General features: G+C 35.4%; 1 protein-coding gene across 1 annotated transcript; it reads left to right on the top strand.

Annotated features, from left to right (window-relative positions):
• Window positions 1–13,955: 13,955 nt before the first annotated feature.
• On the top strand, window positions 13,956–14,897 carry LOC147299513 (uncharacterized). The gene has a single exon (XM_086231002.1). The coding sequence runs from the start codon at window positions 13,956–13,958 to the stop codon at window positions 14,895–14,897; it is 942 nt and encodes a 313-aa protein (XP_086087128.1).
• Window positions 14,898–17,653: the final 2,756 nt, after the last annotated feature.

Genomic DNA, 17,653 nt, shown 5'->3' with positions numbered 1-17,653 from the left:
CATATAATTGATAGAATAGAAATTTCAAAAAATAAGGAAACCCAAGAACCTTCTATTTCAAATCTAAAAAGAGAGATTAATGAAATAAAAGAAGTAAAAGACCTTAAAGCTAGGGTCAATCTTCTAGAATTAACACAATTATCGAAGAAATTTGAAGAGCAAGGTTTTGAAGAAGATTTTGCAGAAGAAATGCAAAGGGGAAAAAGGAATAACCTCCCCAAGGAAGAAGATTTGACGAGTCTAAATCAGATTAATCAAATAGACATAATTTTCTCCCAAAGATGGTTTGTAGAAGTAACCATTAGAATTGGTCAAAGTTATGAATTCACCACCGAAGCCCTCATGGACTCTGGAGCAGATTTAAACTGCTTAAGAGAAGGAATTGTCCCAACCAAGTTTTTTACAAAAACAACACAGACTTTGAATGCTGCAAATGGGAGAAAAATGAAAATAAACTATAAGCTGTCTAATGCAGCAGTCTGTAATCAAGGAGTCTGTTTTGAAACACCTTTTTTGATAGTTAGGGACCTTTCTCAAACCTGCATTTTGGGAACTCCTTTTTTAAATATGTTATACCCAATGCAGGTCACAAATGAAGGTATACTAGCTTCAGTTCATGGTTCTAATATTCATTTTCGATTTATTCAAGAACCTCAAGTTAAATTCATAAACAACATCAAGGACAAGATAGAAAAGAAAGAAAGGTTTCTTTTCTCTCTAAAAGAAGAGATCCAACATAAGCACATAGAACAGGTCTTAAGAACTCCTCAGGCCCAGGCCCAGGTAAGAATAATAAGTGAGACTCTTAGAAAAGAAATTTGTGCTGATTTACCTAATGCTTTTTGGAACAGGAAAAGGCATAAGGTCTCACTTCCTTATGAATCAGATTTCAAAGAAGCCCAAATACCAACCAAGTCTCGGCCCATTCAAATGAATAGTGCTCACTTAGAACTTTGTAAGGCCGAGATTAATGATCTCTTAAAAAAAGGACTTATAAGGAAAAGCACATCTCCTTGGAGTTGTCCAGCATTTTATGTAGAAAAAGCTGCCGAGATAGAAAGAGGAGTCCCCAGGTTAGTAATCAATTACAAACTTCTAAATAAGGTCCTTAGGTGGATTAGATATCCAATACCAAATAAAAAAGATCTGTTGAATAGATTATATAAAGCCACCATATTCTCGAAATTTGACATGAAGTCAGGGTATTGGCAGATACAAATTAAAGAACAAGAAAGGTATAAAACTGCCTTCACTGTTCCTTTTGGGCATTATGAGTGGAACGTAATGCCATTTGGTCTAAAGAATGCTCCATCAGAATTCCAAAACATCATGAATGAAATATTTAACCCTTATTCTTCATTCACCATTGTTTACATTGATGATGTGTTGGTTTATTCAAAATCTTTTGAACAGCATGTCAAGCACCTTAAAATCTTTCAGAATGCAGGGTTAGTTGTTTCAGCCAAGAAAATGGAAATCTTTCAGACCAAGGTAAGATTTCTAGGACATAATATATTTCATGGAACAATAATTCCAATTGATAGGGCTATAGCTTTTGCAGAAAAGTTCCCTAATGAAATAAAAGACAAAACTCAGCTGCAAAGGTTTCTAGGAAGCCTGAATTATATTGCAGACTTCTTTCAAGACCTTGCTAAAGAAAGCAAGGTATTATATCAAAGATTGAAAAAGAACCCTCCTTCTTAGACTAGAGAACATACTGAAGCAGTAAAAAGGCTAAAAGCCAAGGCGAAAGAACTACCCTATCTCTCTATTCCTATCCATGAGGCCTTTAAAATAGTAGAAACTGATGCCTCAGAACAGGGATATGGTGGGATCCTAAAACAAAGGATCCAAGATAAGGAACAATTGGTAAGGTTTACTTCAGGAAGCTGGAAATCATCTCAACAAAATTACTCAACTATAAAAAAAGAAATTCTTGCTATTGTTCTCTGTGTCACTAAATTTGAAAGTGATTTATTAAATCAAATTTTTTTAATAAGGGTGGATTGTAAGGCGGTTAAAGATGTTTTAACTAAAGATGTAAAAAACATAGCCTCTAAACAAATATTTGCTAGATGACAAGCTATTCTCTCTGCTTTTGACTTTCAAATTGATTATATTAAAGGAGAAAATAATTCTCTCCCTGATTTTCTAACTAGAGAATTCTTACAGGGGAGAAATTTGCAGGACCAACAAACTGAATCAGAGACTAGCAAGGGACCTAAAAGGTCCTATGGAAGGAAAGAATAAACAAAAGACACAGGAAGAGGAACCTAAAAGGTCTCCTTATATACCTTCAATGGAAATCCCTCTCGGACCCATTGAAGACATTCACACAGAAATGAACCCAGCTGAAGTAGCCAGGTTATATTTAATAGGTCATTTACACCCTAAATTTGAGGGAAAAAATCAGTTTTTCTATGAAGCAATTCTTATAGAAACTGGATCGGTTAAAATAACTCATAATTATATAAATGACTCTAAAAGAGTTATTGGGTTCTCTCAAATGTATATCTTAAAGGTATTATCTTCGAAAGATTAGGGTCCCAACCCAATGTCTAAAAGACGATTTAGAAACCCAAAAATTTATCCAAATTATTTTAGTTACTTTGATTACCAGCATGCTTGGGAAAATGCTTTGTGCCTTCAAAATGATATTTTCTCGTATTCCTGGTTTTTCAATTTTCAAATCAGAGATAAAAAACCTCTTCCAAACTGGTTTAAAGCCTGGTTTCTCATTTGGGGTCCTTCTGTGGACCTTCTGCCTTTAGAAGTAAAAGATTCTTTTTTTAAGTTTAGATCTTCTAATTTTGATATGGCAGACTATTGGGAAGCTCTTATTTGGTTTTTCTATCTTTATGATATGATTTGGATTCTTAAATGGGTTTATGAAATCTCCCCACCTGAGGAGGATGATTTCATCTGTCTTCCTCACCTTAAAAGACATCTGTTCATAAAATGGTGGGATAAATATCAAATTCTTCATCTCATTTTCCCCAGATTTAAAATAAAATCTGTAAATGAAGTTCTCGTAGGGGTAAAAGAAGCCTCTTCATCTCAATCTCAAAAGGAGCCTGCTCCTGTCCTTAAAGGACTTATTTCTCAAATTAAGGCAGCTAAATCAGCTGACCCTTCTTTATCGCAAGCTGACATCAAGCAACATTTACTTGAAGCCCTTGATGAAGTAGACAAAATGTCAACATCTGAACCAGAAGAAGAAGACAGCACACATCTAAATAATGAAGATGACTGTGAGGGAATCTTTCCTAACCTTTACAGATAAGGTGTCGGCCATTTCACTTTTCAAAAAGCTTCTATTGTTCACCTTAGTGCGGGTCACTATTCCTTTCACCACGTCACCAGTTGTCTTACACTTATTTTTTAGTGCGCCTTAAAGTCAAGAAGGAATCTGCTTTTCCTCCCTATATAAGGAAGACTCCTTCTTGTTTCAAAACACAAGTTTTAAGCCAGAATATTAAGTTTGAGTTTTAGTTAAGAGACAAGAGTTAGAAACTCTGCCTCTATTTCTTTCGAGTGTTTGTGTGAAGAGTGTTTGAAGTTTTAAAGTTTTAAAGTTCCTTTTCTATTACCAATTTGGAGGTCCCCTGTTCTAAATGGATTTGTAAGTTGTAATGTTTGATTTCCTTGTATTTTATGTCTGCATTTTTCAGTTTATTGTAATCGATCTGTTTGTTTGTTCTCTATATCCTTTCTATTCTCAGTTACAAATTAAAAAGGGATTAACTCTTGGGCAGTAAATTGTATAAAAGCCAAAAAGCTATGATATTTGTTAAAAGAACAACCTTTTAAGACAACAACCTTGACCAGATTACACTCCGAAGAGTTGACAAAAAGGTTGTAAATGGGATTAATCCTTTTAACAATGTTATCAGCCCATGAACAATCTCTTTAATCCCTTTTTAAAACAACAACCTTTTAAAAGAGAAGACAAAAAGGTTGTAAATGGGATTAACAACAACCTTTTTGGCTCTGACACCATTAACTTTAAAACTTCAAACACTCTTCACACAAACACTCAAAAGAAATAGAGGCCGAGTTTCTAACTCTGATCTCTAAAAACTAGACTTGGAAACTTAAAACTGGAGAATTGTTCGATGCCCTTTCAGAAGAGAGTCACCTCTTATTTATAGGCTTTAGGGAGATAGGATTCCTTTAATCCCTCCAGACATGTAGTGGGAGACCAACAATGAGTCATTGATGGCAATAGTGACCCGCACTAGAACCGAACACTTTACTTTTCAGAAAGTGGAGAGAACAGTAGGATTCCGTGAACTTTAAATTTTCTTTTAGAAAGCTACCGACACCTTTAATTATAGAGATTTGGAAAAATTCCTTCACAGTCATCTTCATTATTTAGATGAGTGGCATCTTCTGTTTCCGATGTAGACATGTTTTCTATTTCATCAAAAGCTTCGAGCAATTGTTGCTTGAGATCTGCCGAGGATATTGAGGGATCAGCTGATTTAGCTGCTTTGAACTGAGATAAAAGCCCCTTGAGAGCAGGGGAATGAATCCTCTGAGTTTGAGAGGATGAAAATGATTGTGTCCTCTGATTTTGAGAGGAAGATGCTTCGACCGGACCAATTAGAACTTCAGTTACAGATTTTATTTTAAATCTGGGTGGCAAGAGGTGATTAAAATGGTATTTGTCCCACCATTTTATGAAGATTTGTCTTCTTAAATTTGGAATGTAAATATTTTCATCTTCATCAAGAGGGGAAATATCGTAAGACCATTTCAAAATCCAAATCATATCATATAAGTAGAAAAATCATAACAGGGCTTCCCAGTAGCCTTCTAGGCTAAAATTAGACTTTCTAAACTTGAAAAAAGAATCTTTTAATCCTAAGGGAAGAAAATCCACAGAAGGACCCCAAATAATAAACCAGGCTTTAAACCAATTAGGGAGAGGGGTTTTTTCTCTAATTTAAAAATTGAAAAACCAAGAGTGTGAGAAAAGCTCGTTTTGAAGACATAAAGAGTTTTCCCAGGCATGCTGATAATCAAAATAATTGAAGTAATTTGGGAAGATTTTTGGATTTCTGAACCGTCTTTTAGACATTGGGTTAGGGCCCCAATCTTTCCATGATAACACTTTTAAGATATACATTTGAGAGAACCCAATAACTCTTTTAGAGTCGTTTCTGTAGTTGTGGGTTATTTTAACCGATCCAGTTTCAATTAGAATAGATTCATAATAAAACTGGTTTTTACCCTCAAATTTAGGGTGTAAATGCCCAATTAGATATAAACTGACTACTTCAGCTGGGTTAAGTTCTGCATGAATATCTTCAATGGGACCAAGAGAAATCTCCATTGAGGAGATATAAGGAGACCATTTAGGTTCCTCATCAACTATTTTTTGCTTATTCTTTCTTTCTAAGCTAGGAGCCTTTTAGGTCCCTGAACTGCTGCTGTTGCTGGCTCATTCTGTTGTTCCTGCTTATCCTTTCTCTGTAAAAATTCTCTGGTTATAAAATCAGGAAGATAATTGTTTTCTCCTTTAATATAATCAATTTGGAAATCAAATGCAGACAGAATAGCTTGCCATCTTGCAAAGATTTGTTTAGACGCTATATTTTTCACATCTTTAGTTAAAACGTCTTTAGCTGCTTTACAGTAAACCCTTATTAAAAAGGATTGATTTAACAAATCATTTTCGAATTTTGTTACACAAAGAACAATAGCAAGGATTTCCTTTTTTATGGTTGAGTAATTTTGTTGGGCTGGTTTCCAGTTTCCTGAGGTAAACCTTACCAATTGCTCCTTACCTTGAACCCTTTGCTTTAGGATCCCACCATATCCTTGTTCTGAGGCATCAGTTTCTACTATTTTAAAAGCCTCTGGGACAGGAATAGAAAGACATGGCAATTCTTTTGCTTTGGCTTTAAGTCTTTTAACTGCCTGAGTATGTTCTTCAGTCCAGGCAGCAGGGTTCTTTCTTAACCTTTGGTAGAGAATCTTGCTTTCTTTAGCAAGGTTTTGAAAGAAATCTGCAATATAATTTAGGCTCCCTAGAAACCTTTGCAGCTGGATTTTTTCTTTTATTTCATCAGGAAATTTTTCTGCAAAGACTATGGCCCTGTCTATTGGAATTATGGTTCTATGAAAAATATTGTGGCCTAGAAACTTTACCTTAGTCTGGAAGATTTCCATTTTCTTGGCTGAGACAACTAGTCCTGCATTTGTAATAACCTTTTGGAAGACTTTGAGATGCTTCACATGTTGTTCAAAAGATTTAGAATAAACCAATACATTATCAATATAAACTATTGTAAATGAAGAGTATGGGTTAAATATTTCATTCATGATATTTTGAAGTTCAGAAGGGGCATTTTTTAATCCAAATGGCATTACATTTCATTCATAATGACCAAATGGGACTGTGAAGACAGTTTTATACCTTTCTTCTTCTTTTACCTGTATCTGCCAATATCCTGACTTCATGTCAAATTTTGAGAAAATTGTGGCTTTGCACAGTCTATTTAATAAATCTTTTTTATTAGGTAACGGGTACCTAATCCATCTAAGAGCTTTGTTAAGAGGTTTATAATTAATAACAAACCTGGGAACACCTCTTTCTATTTCGGCAGCCTTTTCAACATAGAAGGCTGGACAGCTCCATGGAGATGTACTTTTTCTTATAAGACCTTTTTTTAAGAGATCATTAATCTCTGTTCTACAAAGCTCTAGGTGTGAGCTATTCATTTGAATGGGCCGGGCCTTAGTTGGTATTTGGGCTTCCTTGAAATCTGGCTCATAAGGTATTGATACCTCGTGCCTTTTCCTGTTCCAAAAGGCATTAGGTAACTCAGCATAAATTTCTTTTTTAAGAATTTCGTTTATGATTCTTACCTGGGCTTGGGCCTGAGGGGTCTTTAAGATTTCTTCAGTTCGTTTATGCTGGACTTCTTCTTTTAGAGAGAACAGAAACCTTTCTTTCTTTTATATTCTTTCTTTAATATTATTAATAAACTTAACCTGTGGTTCTTGGATGAACTGAAAATAGATTTTTGAACCGCCTACTGAGGCATGTATTCCTTCATTAGAAACCTGCATTGGATATAACATATTTAAGAAAAAAGTTCCTAATATACAATTCTGGGAGAGATCCCTTACCATCATGAATGAAGTTTCTAAACAAACCCCTTTGTTGCAAACTGCAGCGTTTGATAATTTATAATTTATTTTCATCTTTTTCTCATTTGCCGCATTCAAAGTTTGTGTTGTTTTTTAAAAGAACTTTATTGGGACCAGGCCTTCTCTTAAGCAATTCAGATCTCGTCCTGAATCCATAAGAGCTATGGTTGTAAATTCATAACTTTGATCAATTAGAATGGTTACTTCTACAAACCATCTTTGAGAGAAGATTCTATCAATTTGATTAATCTGATTTAGACTAGTTAAACCTTCTGTTTGAGGATGTTCCATTTCTTTTCTTTGTAAATCATCCCTATCTCCTGAAAATTCTTGTTCTTCGAACTTTTCTGATAAGTGAGTTAATTCTAAGAGGTTAACCCTTTCTCTCAACCCTTTGACCTCCCCTTTTACCTCATTGATCTCTTTTTTTAGATCTGAGATAGATGGTTCTCTAGCTTCCTTTCTCTGGGAAATTTCTACCCTGTCAATTATATGCTGGAAATTGTAAGGCTCAACTGGGGAAGGAAAAGTGCTTTCCTTTCTTCTTTGTGGTTCTTTTACCGTTCCTAGGTATTGTTCTAAGGCTAATCTTTTTTGGACAGGGTCTTCTATCTTATCTATTAGATCTAATAAAAGATTATCCTGACTGGTTAGAACATTTACCTCAAGTTGTTTCACCTTTTACAAATACATGAGACTGCTGAGTCTTGACTGCTTGAGCTCGAATATCCATCTTCTGTGCTATCTTCCAAACCCAAGATTTCGTCACTGGATGATTCTTCTGAATTTAGAAGGATATTAAAAAGTTCTTCTTTTAAGCTTTCGTCCATTTGTAACTTATTAAATTTTTACCTTATTTTGCATTCATTTTTATAGTGCCCTATTTTCCCACATTTAAAACAAGTAGGTGGGGTTTTGGTTTTAAAATTTTTCTTTTTTGGAAACCTTTTTCTTTTTAGGAACTTATTTTCTTTAGATTCTTTAGCCCAATCTGGCTTTTGCCTTGAAAACCTCCTATGTTTATGAAATTTCTTGGGTTTTCTTTTGTAAAGATCTGAGGTTTTAGAAAAATCCAAATTGTTCACAAAAATATCCCATTTCTTTTCCCCTAGAAGATTTTTCTTTTTCTAAAAGTCTTTTAAGTTTCATATTTGTACACAAGGCCAGCCCTTCTGCACAAATTTCTGAAACTAAATACCCAAAAGTTAATCGCCCATAGGGGATATTTCCCCCATTTCTAGCTTTGAGCCTATTTCTTACCTTCTCAGCAAACAAAGAAGAGAGTCCTGAGATGAACTTCTCTTTCCAGCATTCTTGATGGCAGTCAGACCTGGTATAAACTTTTGCAAGAAAAACATCTTTATACCATCTAAACTGAGATAAAGTTAGACATTTTAAGTTCATTAAAACCTCTCTGGACCTTTCATGCTGGAGATCTATAGACCCTAAAAAGTGAAGAGTAATAGTATAAGCAAGAGTATTTACCTCATCTTCTTGAAAGCTTTCCATTTCTCTTCCTTGTTCTGTTTTTATTACCTTTTTTGAGGTGAATAGAATTTCATTTCTGGTTTGTTCTGGTAAGAAGTCCCACCATCCTCTCAGTTGCCCTGAAAAGCCTGTCACGATAGTAGAGGCAACTTGACTTTCAGAATTTCCTGCCGCTCTTCCTACTGTGGCATACATCAGCATTTGTCTTATTACATCTATGACATGGTATTCTGTTCGTCCATCAATATTCCATTCAACAATGGATCCAGCATCAAATCTGGCAGTGTCGAAGTGGAAATTCTCCTTGAACCCCATGTCAACAGGTGTTGGCCTGTGATAATAATTCCTGCTAGGAGCCATAGGAATTGGATTTCCTTTAAAATTAATTTTATTTACCTGAGCAGACGAATCTTCTGGATGGCCTAAGAAGACTTGTTCAAGATCTTCTTCTTCTTCTCCTTCTTTGGAGAGAACATTTACTATTGGACTTTTTGTACCATCTGTTTTAAAATTAATTTTATTTACCTGAGCAGACGAATCTTCTGGATGGCCTAAGAAGACTTGTTCAAGATCTTCTTCTTCTTCTCCTTCTTTGGAGAGAACATTTACTATTGGACTTTTTGTACCATCTGTTTTAGATGATTTCTCTGAATCTTTTTCAATATCTAATTTAGACAACCTATCAAGTATTTCTTCCATCACATCCTTTTGTTGATTCGAAGTAATTGGTGCTTTTAGCTTATAATTTTCTAATACTGGTGGTGGCCTGAACATGACCTCTTGGTTCTTAATTTTAGAAGAAGTAGAGGCTTCTGTTTTTGTTTCCTTAGGACAGATCCTATTTATGGAATCTTCAATTCTTGAGGTTTGGGCTCCTAAAGACTGGAGATAGAGATTGGTATAATTTCCTTGAGACAAGACATCTCTAATATGTTCCGTAGTGACTTTGTCTATCCTAGACATAGCATCACTCTTAAAAGAAGCAGATAATCCTCCCTTTATCTCTATTGTTTCTGCTGGTGGATGTATAGACCTAACTGTCTTTCCTTTTTTAGTTAGGTAATTTTTGAAAGGACTTTCTAAGATATTGATTACCTGGTTGTATTCTTTCAAATTATTTCTCCTTGCAAATCCCTCAAACCAAATAGAAAAGGCTATGTGCCTCCTAAACCCTGCTATATTAGCATTAAAAGCCCTATGCAGGATTTCCTTTTGTTTTGAACAAAAGGTTTGCTCAAACAATTCTCTTTTCTTTTTATTTTTCTCACTCATAAACTATTGCTTTAAGAGTTCATGATTTATTTCAAAAGGTATTTCCAAAATGTTTACAAATAGTTCTCCTTCTAATCTGATAATAATTCCTGTTAGGAGCCATAGGAATAAGATTTCTTTTAAAATTAATTTTATTTACCTGAGCAGACGAATCTTCTGGATGGCCTAAAAAGACTTGTTCAAGATCTTCTTCTTCTTCTCCTTCTTTGGAGAGAACATTTACTATTGGACTTTTTGTACCATCTGTTTTAGATGATTTCTCCGAATCTTTTTTAATATCTAATTTTTTTTTAAAGGTCGGTCACCTTTTTGGTTTTAGATTTTTTTTTTTTTGAAAATGTTATTTGTCTTCTCTAAGACTTTCTATTATGGTAAGACGCAATTTTTGTGACCCAGAACTCATTTTGGATCACAAATAGTGCTATGACCAATTTCTCACTGTTATAGTGTTGTGACCCAAGTCACAGTGTTTTATACTTATTTAAAATATGACTAATATTAATATTAATTAAGTGATGTTAAATTTATAATTTTAAACTCAAATAATTATAAAAATTATGTCATTAGACTTATTTTAATGATATTTTTAAAATAAAGTTAATATTGAATATATTTAAAATAAAAAATTTCATAAATTAGATAACATAAGCCTTACAACATCGGGACTTCAACAACCATAAAAAACAAGAACAACACGATAATTTAAAAAAAAAAACAAAAACAACAACTGCATTCGACAGGACAAAAAATGAAGCGAACTTCTTATTCGAAGTCCAATAACGAAGAATTGACACTCCCGTAATTATACCAATCTGAGATCTTTTATTTGGTTTTACACTCATCACATGGTTGAACCGGAGAATTCTTCCCGCAGGTGCATGGCACGGGTGATTTGGGCTCTGGCAGGTGGTTCAACTATTGGTGGCGAAGATTTGCGTGATTGGCCAGATCCTTGAGCTCCAATCTCATGCAAAATTCACACAAAGGGACCAAAATATCATCTGACCACTTGCAAAACCTCCAGTTTAGTTCTTTTGCACGCTCCATCAGTAAAGAATAATCGCACAATGGTGTAGCACAGTTAAGGAGGCACTTACACAAGTTTTGATCGCACTGTTGTTTAGAGCTCTCACTAGCGCCTTGCTTGGAGCTCTCATCGGCGCCTTGCTTGGAGGAGGAAGCCATTTCTAAACGATAGTTATGTGAATGTGTTGACCTACTAGTTAAACTTTGGTGTTTATAAGGGAAAAAAGCATGATAACTTGCTCATTGGATTCCCTAATGGATTCATAGATACTCGAATCTCACATGTGAAGCAACAGTGTTGTGCATGGGATGAAGTGTGGAGTCAGTGTATGGTCTTGTCATTGGTTGAGTGAATTATTTTTCAAGCATGTGATGGTCGTGTCATGTCAAGTTAGCTAAGAAAAATCAATATCTTTATTTCATTTCACAAACTGCAACCGACAAAAAAGATAAAAAAGATTAAATTTTCGGTTTTAAAACTTTCCCCTTTTCCTGGGATAGTTTTGGTATCAGAGCCATTTTTCATGCGAGATAGTTATAGAGGTTATTTGTTTGGTAAAAGTGTTGAAATCGGTGGAGTGAAGGGCAGTTGAAGGCAGTATTAGCCGTTGGTAAGTCCCAGGGAGTAACTCGAAATCAGAAATTAAACACTTTTATTTTCCAATCTCTCTTTATGGCCAATCTCTTTAGAAATTTGTCTAGATCCTCTGAAGCTAGTACCTCAGGAAAGATGAAGCTGAATAATACTGAAGAAATAGTATTTGCTGACTATGAAAAGCAACTCCAGAACTGGTCCATACCAGCTTTTCCTACTAAGGAGATATATAGGAAAAGCACCTTCGATTGGAGGACATACTATGTCATCAAAACAACTGAAAGGACAGTGCCTATCTCCAATTCTTAGGACAACTTCTAGTTGTTCACACCGAGTATGCTAAATCAGCATATTTCCAAAAAATTCAAATATCTACACATAGGTGTAGTACAGGTTGCGGTAAAACCACTGGTAAGAACAAGTTTAAATACCTCTGTCTTGGTCTGTGTAAGGGATCAAAGACATAACAAATTCTCTGATTCACTCTTGGGAGTAGTTGAATCCTCTTTGAGTGAAGGTCCTATATTTTTTAATTTTTTTCATAATTTCTCAATATCCTTAACTGACAAAGGGGTCTTGAAAGCCTTAACCCTGAATATTAAGTCTCATGGATTTGATATGATTCCAGGATCTGAAAACATGGCTATTGTTTACAGAATTTATTATAAAGCCATGACTACCTTATGTCCAGAAGCAAAGGATTTGCATGAAAAAGAAAAGACAATTATATTTCAAACAGATCTAAAACGATCTAATGTGGCGGTCCCAAAGACAATTAGCTGGAACCAAGTCAATCTCCCTTTAGAGTGGACAGTAGCCCAAGAGGCGTCCCAAAGGCCTCTCCAAAACCAAGAAATTGACCAGATAGTAGAACATGATGATGGAGAGGTAGAAATTAGATTCTCCAATCTAAGATCTACGCGCCTTGGAACATCCACAAACTCCAGGTTTTCTTATTCAGAAAACTCACCAAGACGACCAGTAACCTTGCCAAGATCTGCCTCATCCAGAACTATGGATGAACCTTTGATGGTTGGAACAGAAAGAGAAGGATTAATCAGTAAGCCCATATATACTGATTTTTAGAAATCTAACGCAGAGGATGACCCAGAGACCAATCTACACTGGGCCACAGTTGAATGTTTTAGAAGATGAAGGCTCATCCTAGTTCCAATATGATATTAAAGCTCTAAAAATGGAGTTTATAAGCCCAAAGCATAGGCTTAAAAGAGCCTGGTTTTATGATAACTTTGACAATATGCAAAGGGTGCTGTTTCACTCTGAATGGATCTCCTATATTGAGAGCATGAGGAGAGAAATACCCTTTTGTGCATGGTTTTACCAGCATATACAAAACAATGGTAGTGAAGAGCTAAAAGCTTCAATCAATACCATCACCAGCTCAATTAAAGAATGAGCCACCAAAGAAGGAGACAAAGTAAGGTCAGTACATCCTCCGAACATTCCTATAATTGTTTCTGGCACTGTGGCTGCCCCAATTAAAGCTTCCTCTCTTTCTGGAGCAGACAACGAGGCAAAGGTAAGTTATAAGCATATTGATGCCTTAGTACAGCAGAACAATTATACCAATCTATTTTTGCAGACCTTAAGAGAACAAGCCAATAGGATTGAAGATAGTTTAAATGAACTAACTCCTAAAAAGGAAGACTTAAAGTCTAAGGTGGTTTCTGAAATTGATAAATCAATCTTTAAGCCACCACCAGACCTAGGAGAATTTAGACTTTCAAAAGGAAATCAGTCAGAATTAGTTGAGGAAATCACAAGTAGGTTAAGTAACCTACAGATGAAATAAAAAAAAAAACAAATGATAAATGTTTTTTCTAAATCTGGATCTGATTCAGAATTAGATGAGATGCAGGAAGCCTTCCAGGATTCTGACAACGAACATGATAAAAATCCTGTCCAAGCCTTAGATCTTAATAGGCTCACCTTTAATTCAAGGTCCAATTATGGTTTTCAAGGAAAACCCCAGTTTGCCCCCACAAGAAATTATTACCATAGGCCCACACCTGTAGACATGCAGTATGAAGAAAATTGGTACAACGACTCTGCAAGGTATGATGGAAATTCCATTGTCGAATGGAATATTGATGGTAAGACTGAGTATCAAATTCTTGATACTTTTAAACACATGATGATGTTAGCTACTGCCTATAGAGCTTCCTCTAACAACACAGAAAAACAAATTGCAGGAGCAATCATTGCAGGTTTTGCAGGGCAACTAAGAGGTTGGTGGGATTTCTTGCCAGAAACCGATAAGCAGGCAATCCTGAATGCAACTAAACCAGTTGTTAAGACTGAGGGACAAAACATGGTCCAAACGGCAGAAGGAGATGCTGTTAATACCTTGATTTATACATTAACTCTCCATTTTGAAGGAACATGAAGGTTAATGGCTGATAAATCCAGAGAAGTCCTTATGAACTTAAAATGTTCAAGTCTTACTGAATACAGGCGGTATAAAGATGTTTTTATGGCCAAAGTCTTCACCAGAGATGACTGTCACTCTGACTTCTGGAAAGAAAAATTCCTTTCTGGATTACCACCACTATTCGAAGAAAAGGTTAGGCAAAGGCTAAAAGCCAAGTATGGAGGGACGATTCCCTTCAAAAATTGTACATATGGAGAACTGCACAGCGAAATATGCGCAGAAGAAATAGCCATATGTATAGATATGAAGCTTAAAAGGCACCTTGAAAAAGAAAAATTTCTTAAAGGAAAAGAAATGGGTGATTTCTATGAACACTTTGGGCTAACCATTGAAAAAAGCCCAACACAGAAAAGGAAGCTAAAATCCAAATTCATAACCAAAAGATTCAAACAGGCTAAAAGGCCAAATATATTCCAGAGCCCATTCCAAAGCAAGAAAGGACCTATCAAGAAAAGGTTTATAGGTAAAATCCCAGGTAAGGCCCCTGTTTGCTTTAAATGTGGAAAAGTAGGTCACTATAGGAGTCAATGCAAAATAGAAGAAAAGATAAACTCCTTAGAGATAAGTGATGAGCTTAAAGAACAACTTAAACGTTTATCTCTAAATTCTGATTATTCCAGTAATGAAGTTGCAGGCCTTAGTGATTCTGAGGAAATTGATTCTAGTCAGGATAATTGTGCTTGCAAAACTATTAATGTTATTACTAAACAAGATGGGTTTTTACTAGATCTTATTGACAGAATAGAAGATCCTAGCGAGAAAAGAAAAGCCTTAGAAGGATACTTAGAAACCCTAAAATGGGAATCTGATCATGAAGAAAGAAAAGGACAAGATAAGATTAAAAATTCTTATGAACCTTATTCGTTTCAAGAAGTCCTAAATAGGATCAAGGGACCACAATAAAAAGAGATAACAGTTGCTGACCTAAAAACTAAGGTTAATCAACTTAAAGATGAGGTCAAATTCCTTAAAGCAAGAATGGAAGTCTTGGAAACTTGCCAGGTAAATGAAGAAGATTTTAACCAATACTTTCCTGGAGAAGGAAATAGTCAATAAGGAAAATGTCAAGACCTGGTTCAACATATACAAAGTATAGAAAAGATTATATACCAAAAATGGTATACGGAGGTAACAATTATAATAAATGTTAATGAGAAAAATTTTAATTTTCTCACTATTGCCCTTATTGATTCAGGTGCTGACTCAAACTGTTTGAGGGAAGGACTAGTCCCATCCAGATTCTTTACCAAAACCAGCCAAGTGCTAAAAGTAGCCAACGGAAGAAGGATGGATATCAAATACAAACTACCACACTCAGCAGTTTGTAACAATGGTGTTTGTCTTGACGCACCATTCATCCTGGTTAAAGATAGTGGCACACCCTTTGCTGCAAATCCATATAGCGTTTAGAGAGAAGCTAGAGAGGTGCAAAGTTGAAAAAGATAGAGTGTGTGTGTGTGAGAGAGAGAGAGAGAGAGAGAGGAAGAGGAAGATCGAGGCCGACAATGAGGTGGCTAGGCGCTGTGGGTGGGTGGAGGAAAGAGACACAGGCCTTAAATGGATTTTGGACCTTTGGTTAAATAAATCATTTTAGTTTTATTTGAAACTTTACTTACTTACAAAATATATATTTTTATAAAAAAAATAAAATGTTGATGTGTGGGCTATTTTGTGGGATTTGGTTGATTAATTTTTCATTTAATTTAAGTGTAAATATTAATTTAAAAAAAAATAATTTTAAATATTATTTAGGGGCAAAATAAGAAGTTGAGAAAAAAAAAGTTCATGATTTAACAAAAAAGTTAAGGTAGGTGCCAAATTAGGAAATATGGGTCGTTATTGGCCAAATTTTGAGTAATTTTATTCAATAACCCCTTTTAATACTCCATAAACTTTTTTGAACACATTTTTTCAAAACTTACTTTTATAACATTTTTTAGTATAAAAGGACAATTACACCCTCATATACATATCAAAATTCAGAATTTTTTTTTTCACTTTCTTTCAGTCTCTACTTCTCTTTTTTTTTCTCCTTCCGCACTCTATGTCTCATTCTTTCTGCACCACCAGTGGCGCCGCAGCCAGCCAACTAGCCAGCTCGCCTCCGGCGATGCCTTCTCTCATTCTCTCTCCCTCTCCTTCTCCTCGCGCCAGCGGCACTGCCAGCTAAACCCCTCTCACCTCCATATCTTCTCTCTCCTCCAAATCTAATTTTTCTGCATTAGATTGGACCCGGAGAATTCATGGTGACTGTGGGAGCTAAGAATCACATTTATTGTGAGTTTTATTCATTAGCAATTTGGATTTGAATAAATGATAAATCTGGTGGTATTGTCCTCTCGGAAACCACATGTATATTTGGAGAGGAGAGAGAGAGAAGAACTGAATAAATGAATAAAATTCATCAAATTTATTAGCATCCCACATTCACCAAATTAGCATCCCACTGTTTCGCAATTTGGGTTTGTCCACTTTTATCACTTATTATCTTTTTGCCTTGTTTGCTAAAAGTAATCATCAATTCAAACAAGTAGATTTTAAAATAAAATGAAAATTGCCGTTGAATATTTAATGCATGACACCAGATCTGTAGAATTTTGTTTTGCTAATTTCATACCCATAAAATTGACAGAAAGGTAAAACCTTAATCAATTCCATTATCTGTTTCCAACCATCTGAAATTTGGGTTTGTATGTATATTATTACTGTTGAAGTTAGTATACAAAAATGAGAGAGAAAAAGAACCCAGAAACATAGTGGTGCTATAACACATAATCGAATGTGTGAAATTTGTGATTGACCCATGGTGAAATTTGTGGTCGACACAAATTGACTTGTGATGAACATGCGGCGACATTTTCACATAAATGAGTATTTTGGTCTAAAAGAATAAAAGAGGATCATTATTTTTAATTTTGAGGCTATGGAGTCAAAAAAGTTTATGAAGCATTAAAAAAGGTCATTGAATAAAATTTCTCCCAAATGGTGGCACATCCCCATAGTTTGGATGATAAATGTGAAAAATAAAAATAAAAACTTTTTAGCTACATGTTAAATGTGATTAGTTAGTGACACGTGAGTGGTGTTCCAGATGCAGTGAATAATTTTTCATTTAATTTAAGTGTTCCGACTGGTGCTCAGAGTCGGCATCAGTGACATCACTAAAGCACGTACGTAACCACTCTAATTGTACCTACTCACCACCAAAGTCCATCAACTGCTCTGATGCCTGATCCCCACTAACTCCTAAATATGCAGTTAGTAGATATTCAGAAGCAATGTTATCCTCGACAAGTGTAACCACTGGTGCACCACCAACCGGAATGCCTAAAATGTTGGCTACATCATCTAGTGTGATGGTCATCTCACCAAAAGGCAGGTGAAATGTATTGGTCTCCGAATGCCACCTCTCAACAAAAGAGGACACCAACACTTTATCAACCGTACGGTAAGAACACTGCACCAGTGATGTCAACCCAGAATTAATGACATATCCCTTCAACCGGTCATTATCTGTTCTGGCCCACAACTTCCACTCACGAAGCTTGGTGGTTTTGGACATGCACCTCAAAGGCTCCCGTTCCTAATTCAAACATAACCAAAGAAATTCACTCATTATTACTGCAAGTTACACAAGCATATAATACCAACTGTTAAAG

Source organism: Dryas octopetala, chromosome 1 (assembly GCF_963921425.1).
Source record: "Dryas octopetala chromosome 1, drDryOcto1.1, whole genome shotgun sequence".
Taxonomy (NCBI): Eukaryota; Viridiplantae; Streptophyta; class Magnoliopsida; order Rosales; family Rosaceae; genus Dryas; species Dryas octopetala.
This window is presented reverse-complemented; position numbering and strand designations above follow the sequence as displayed.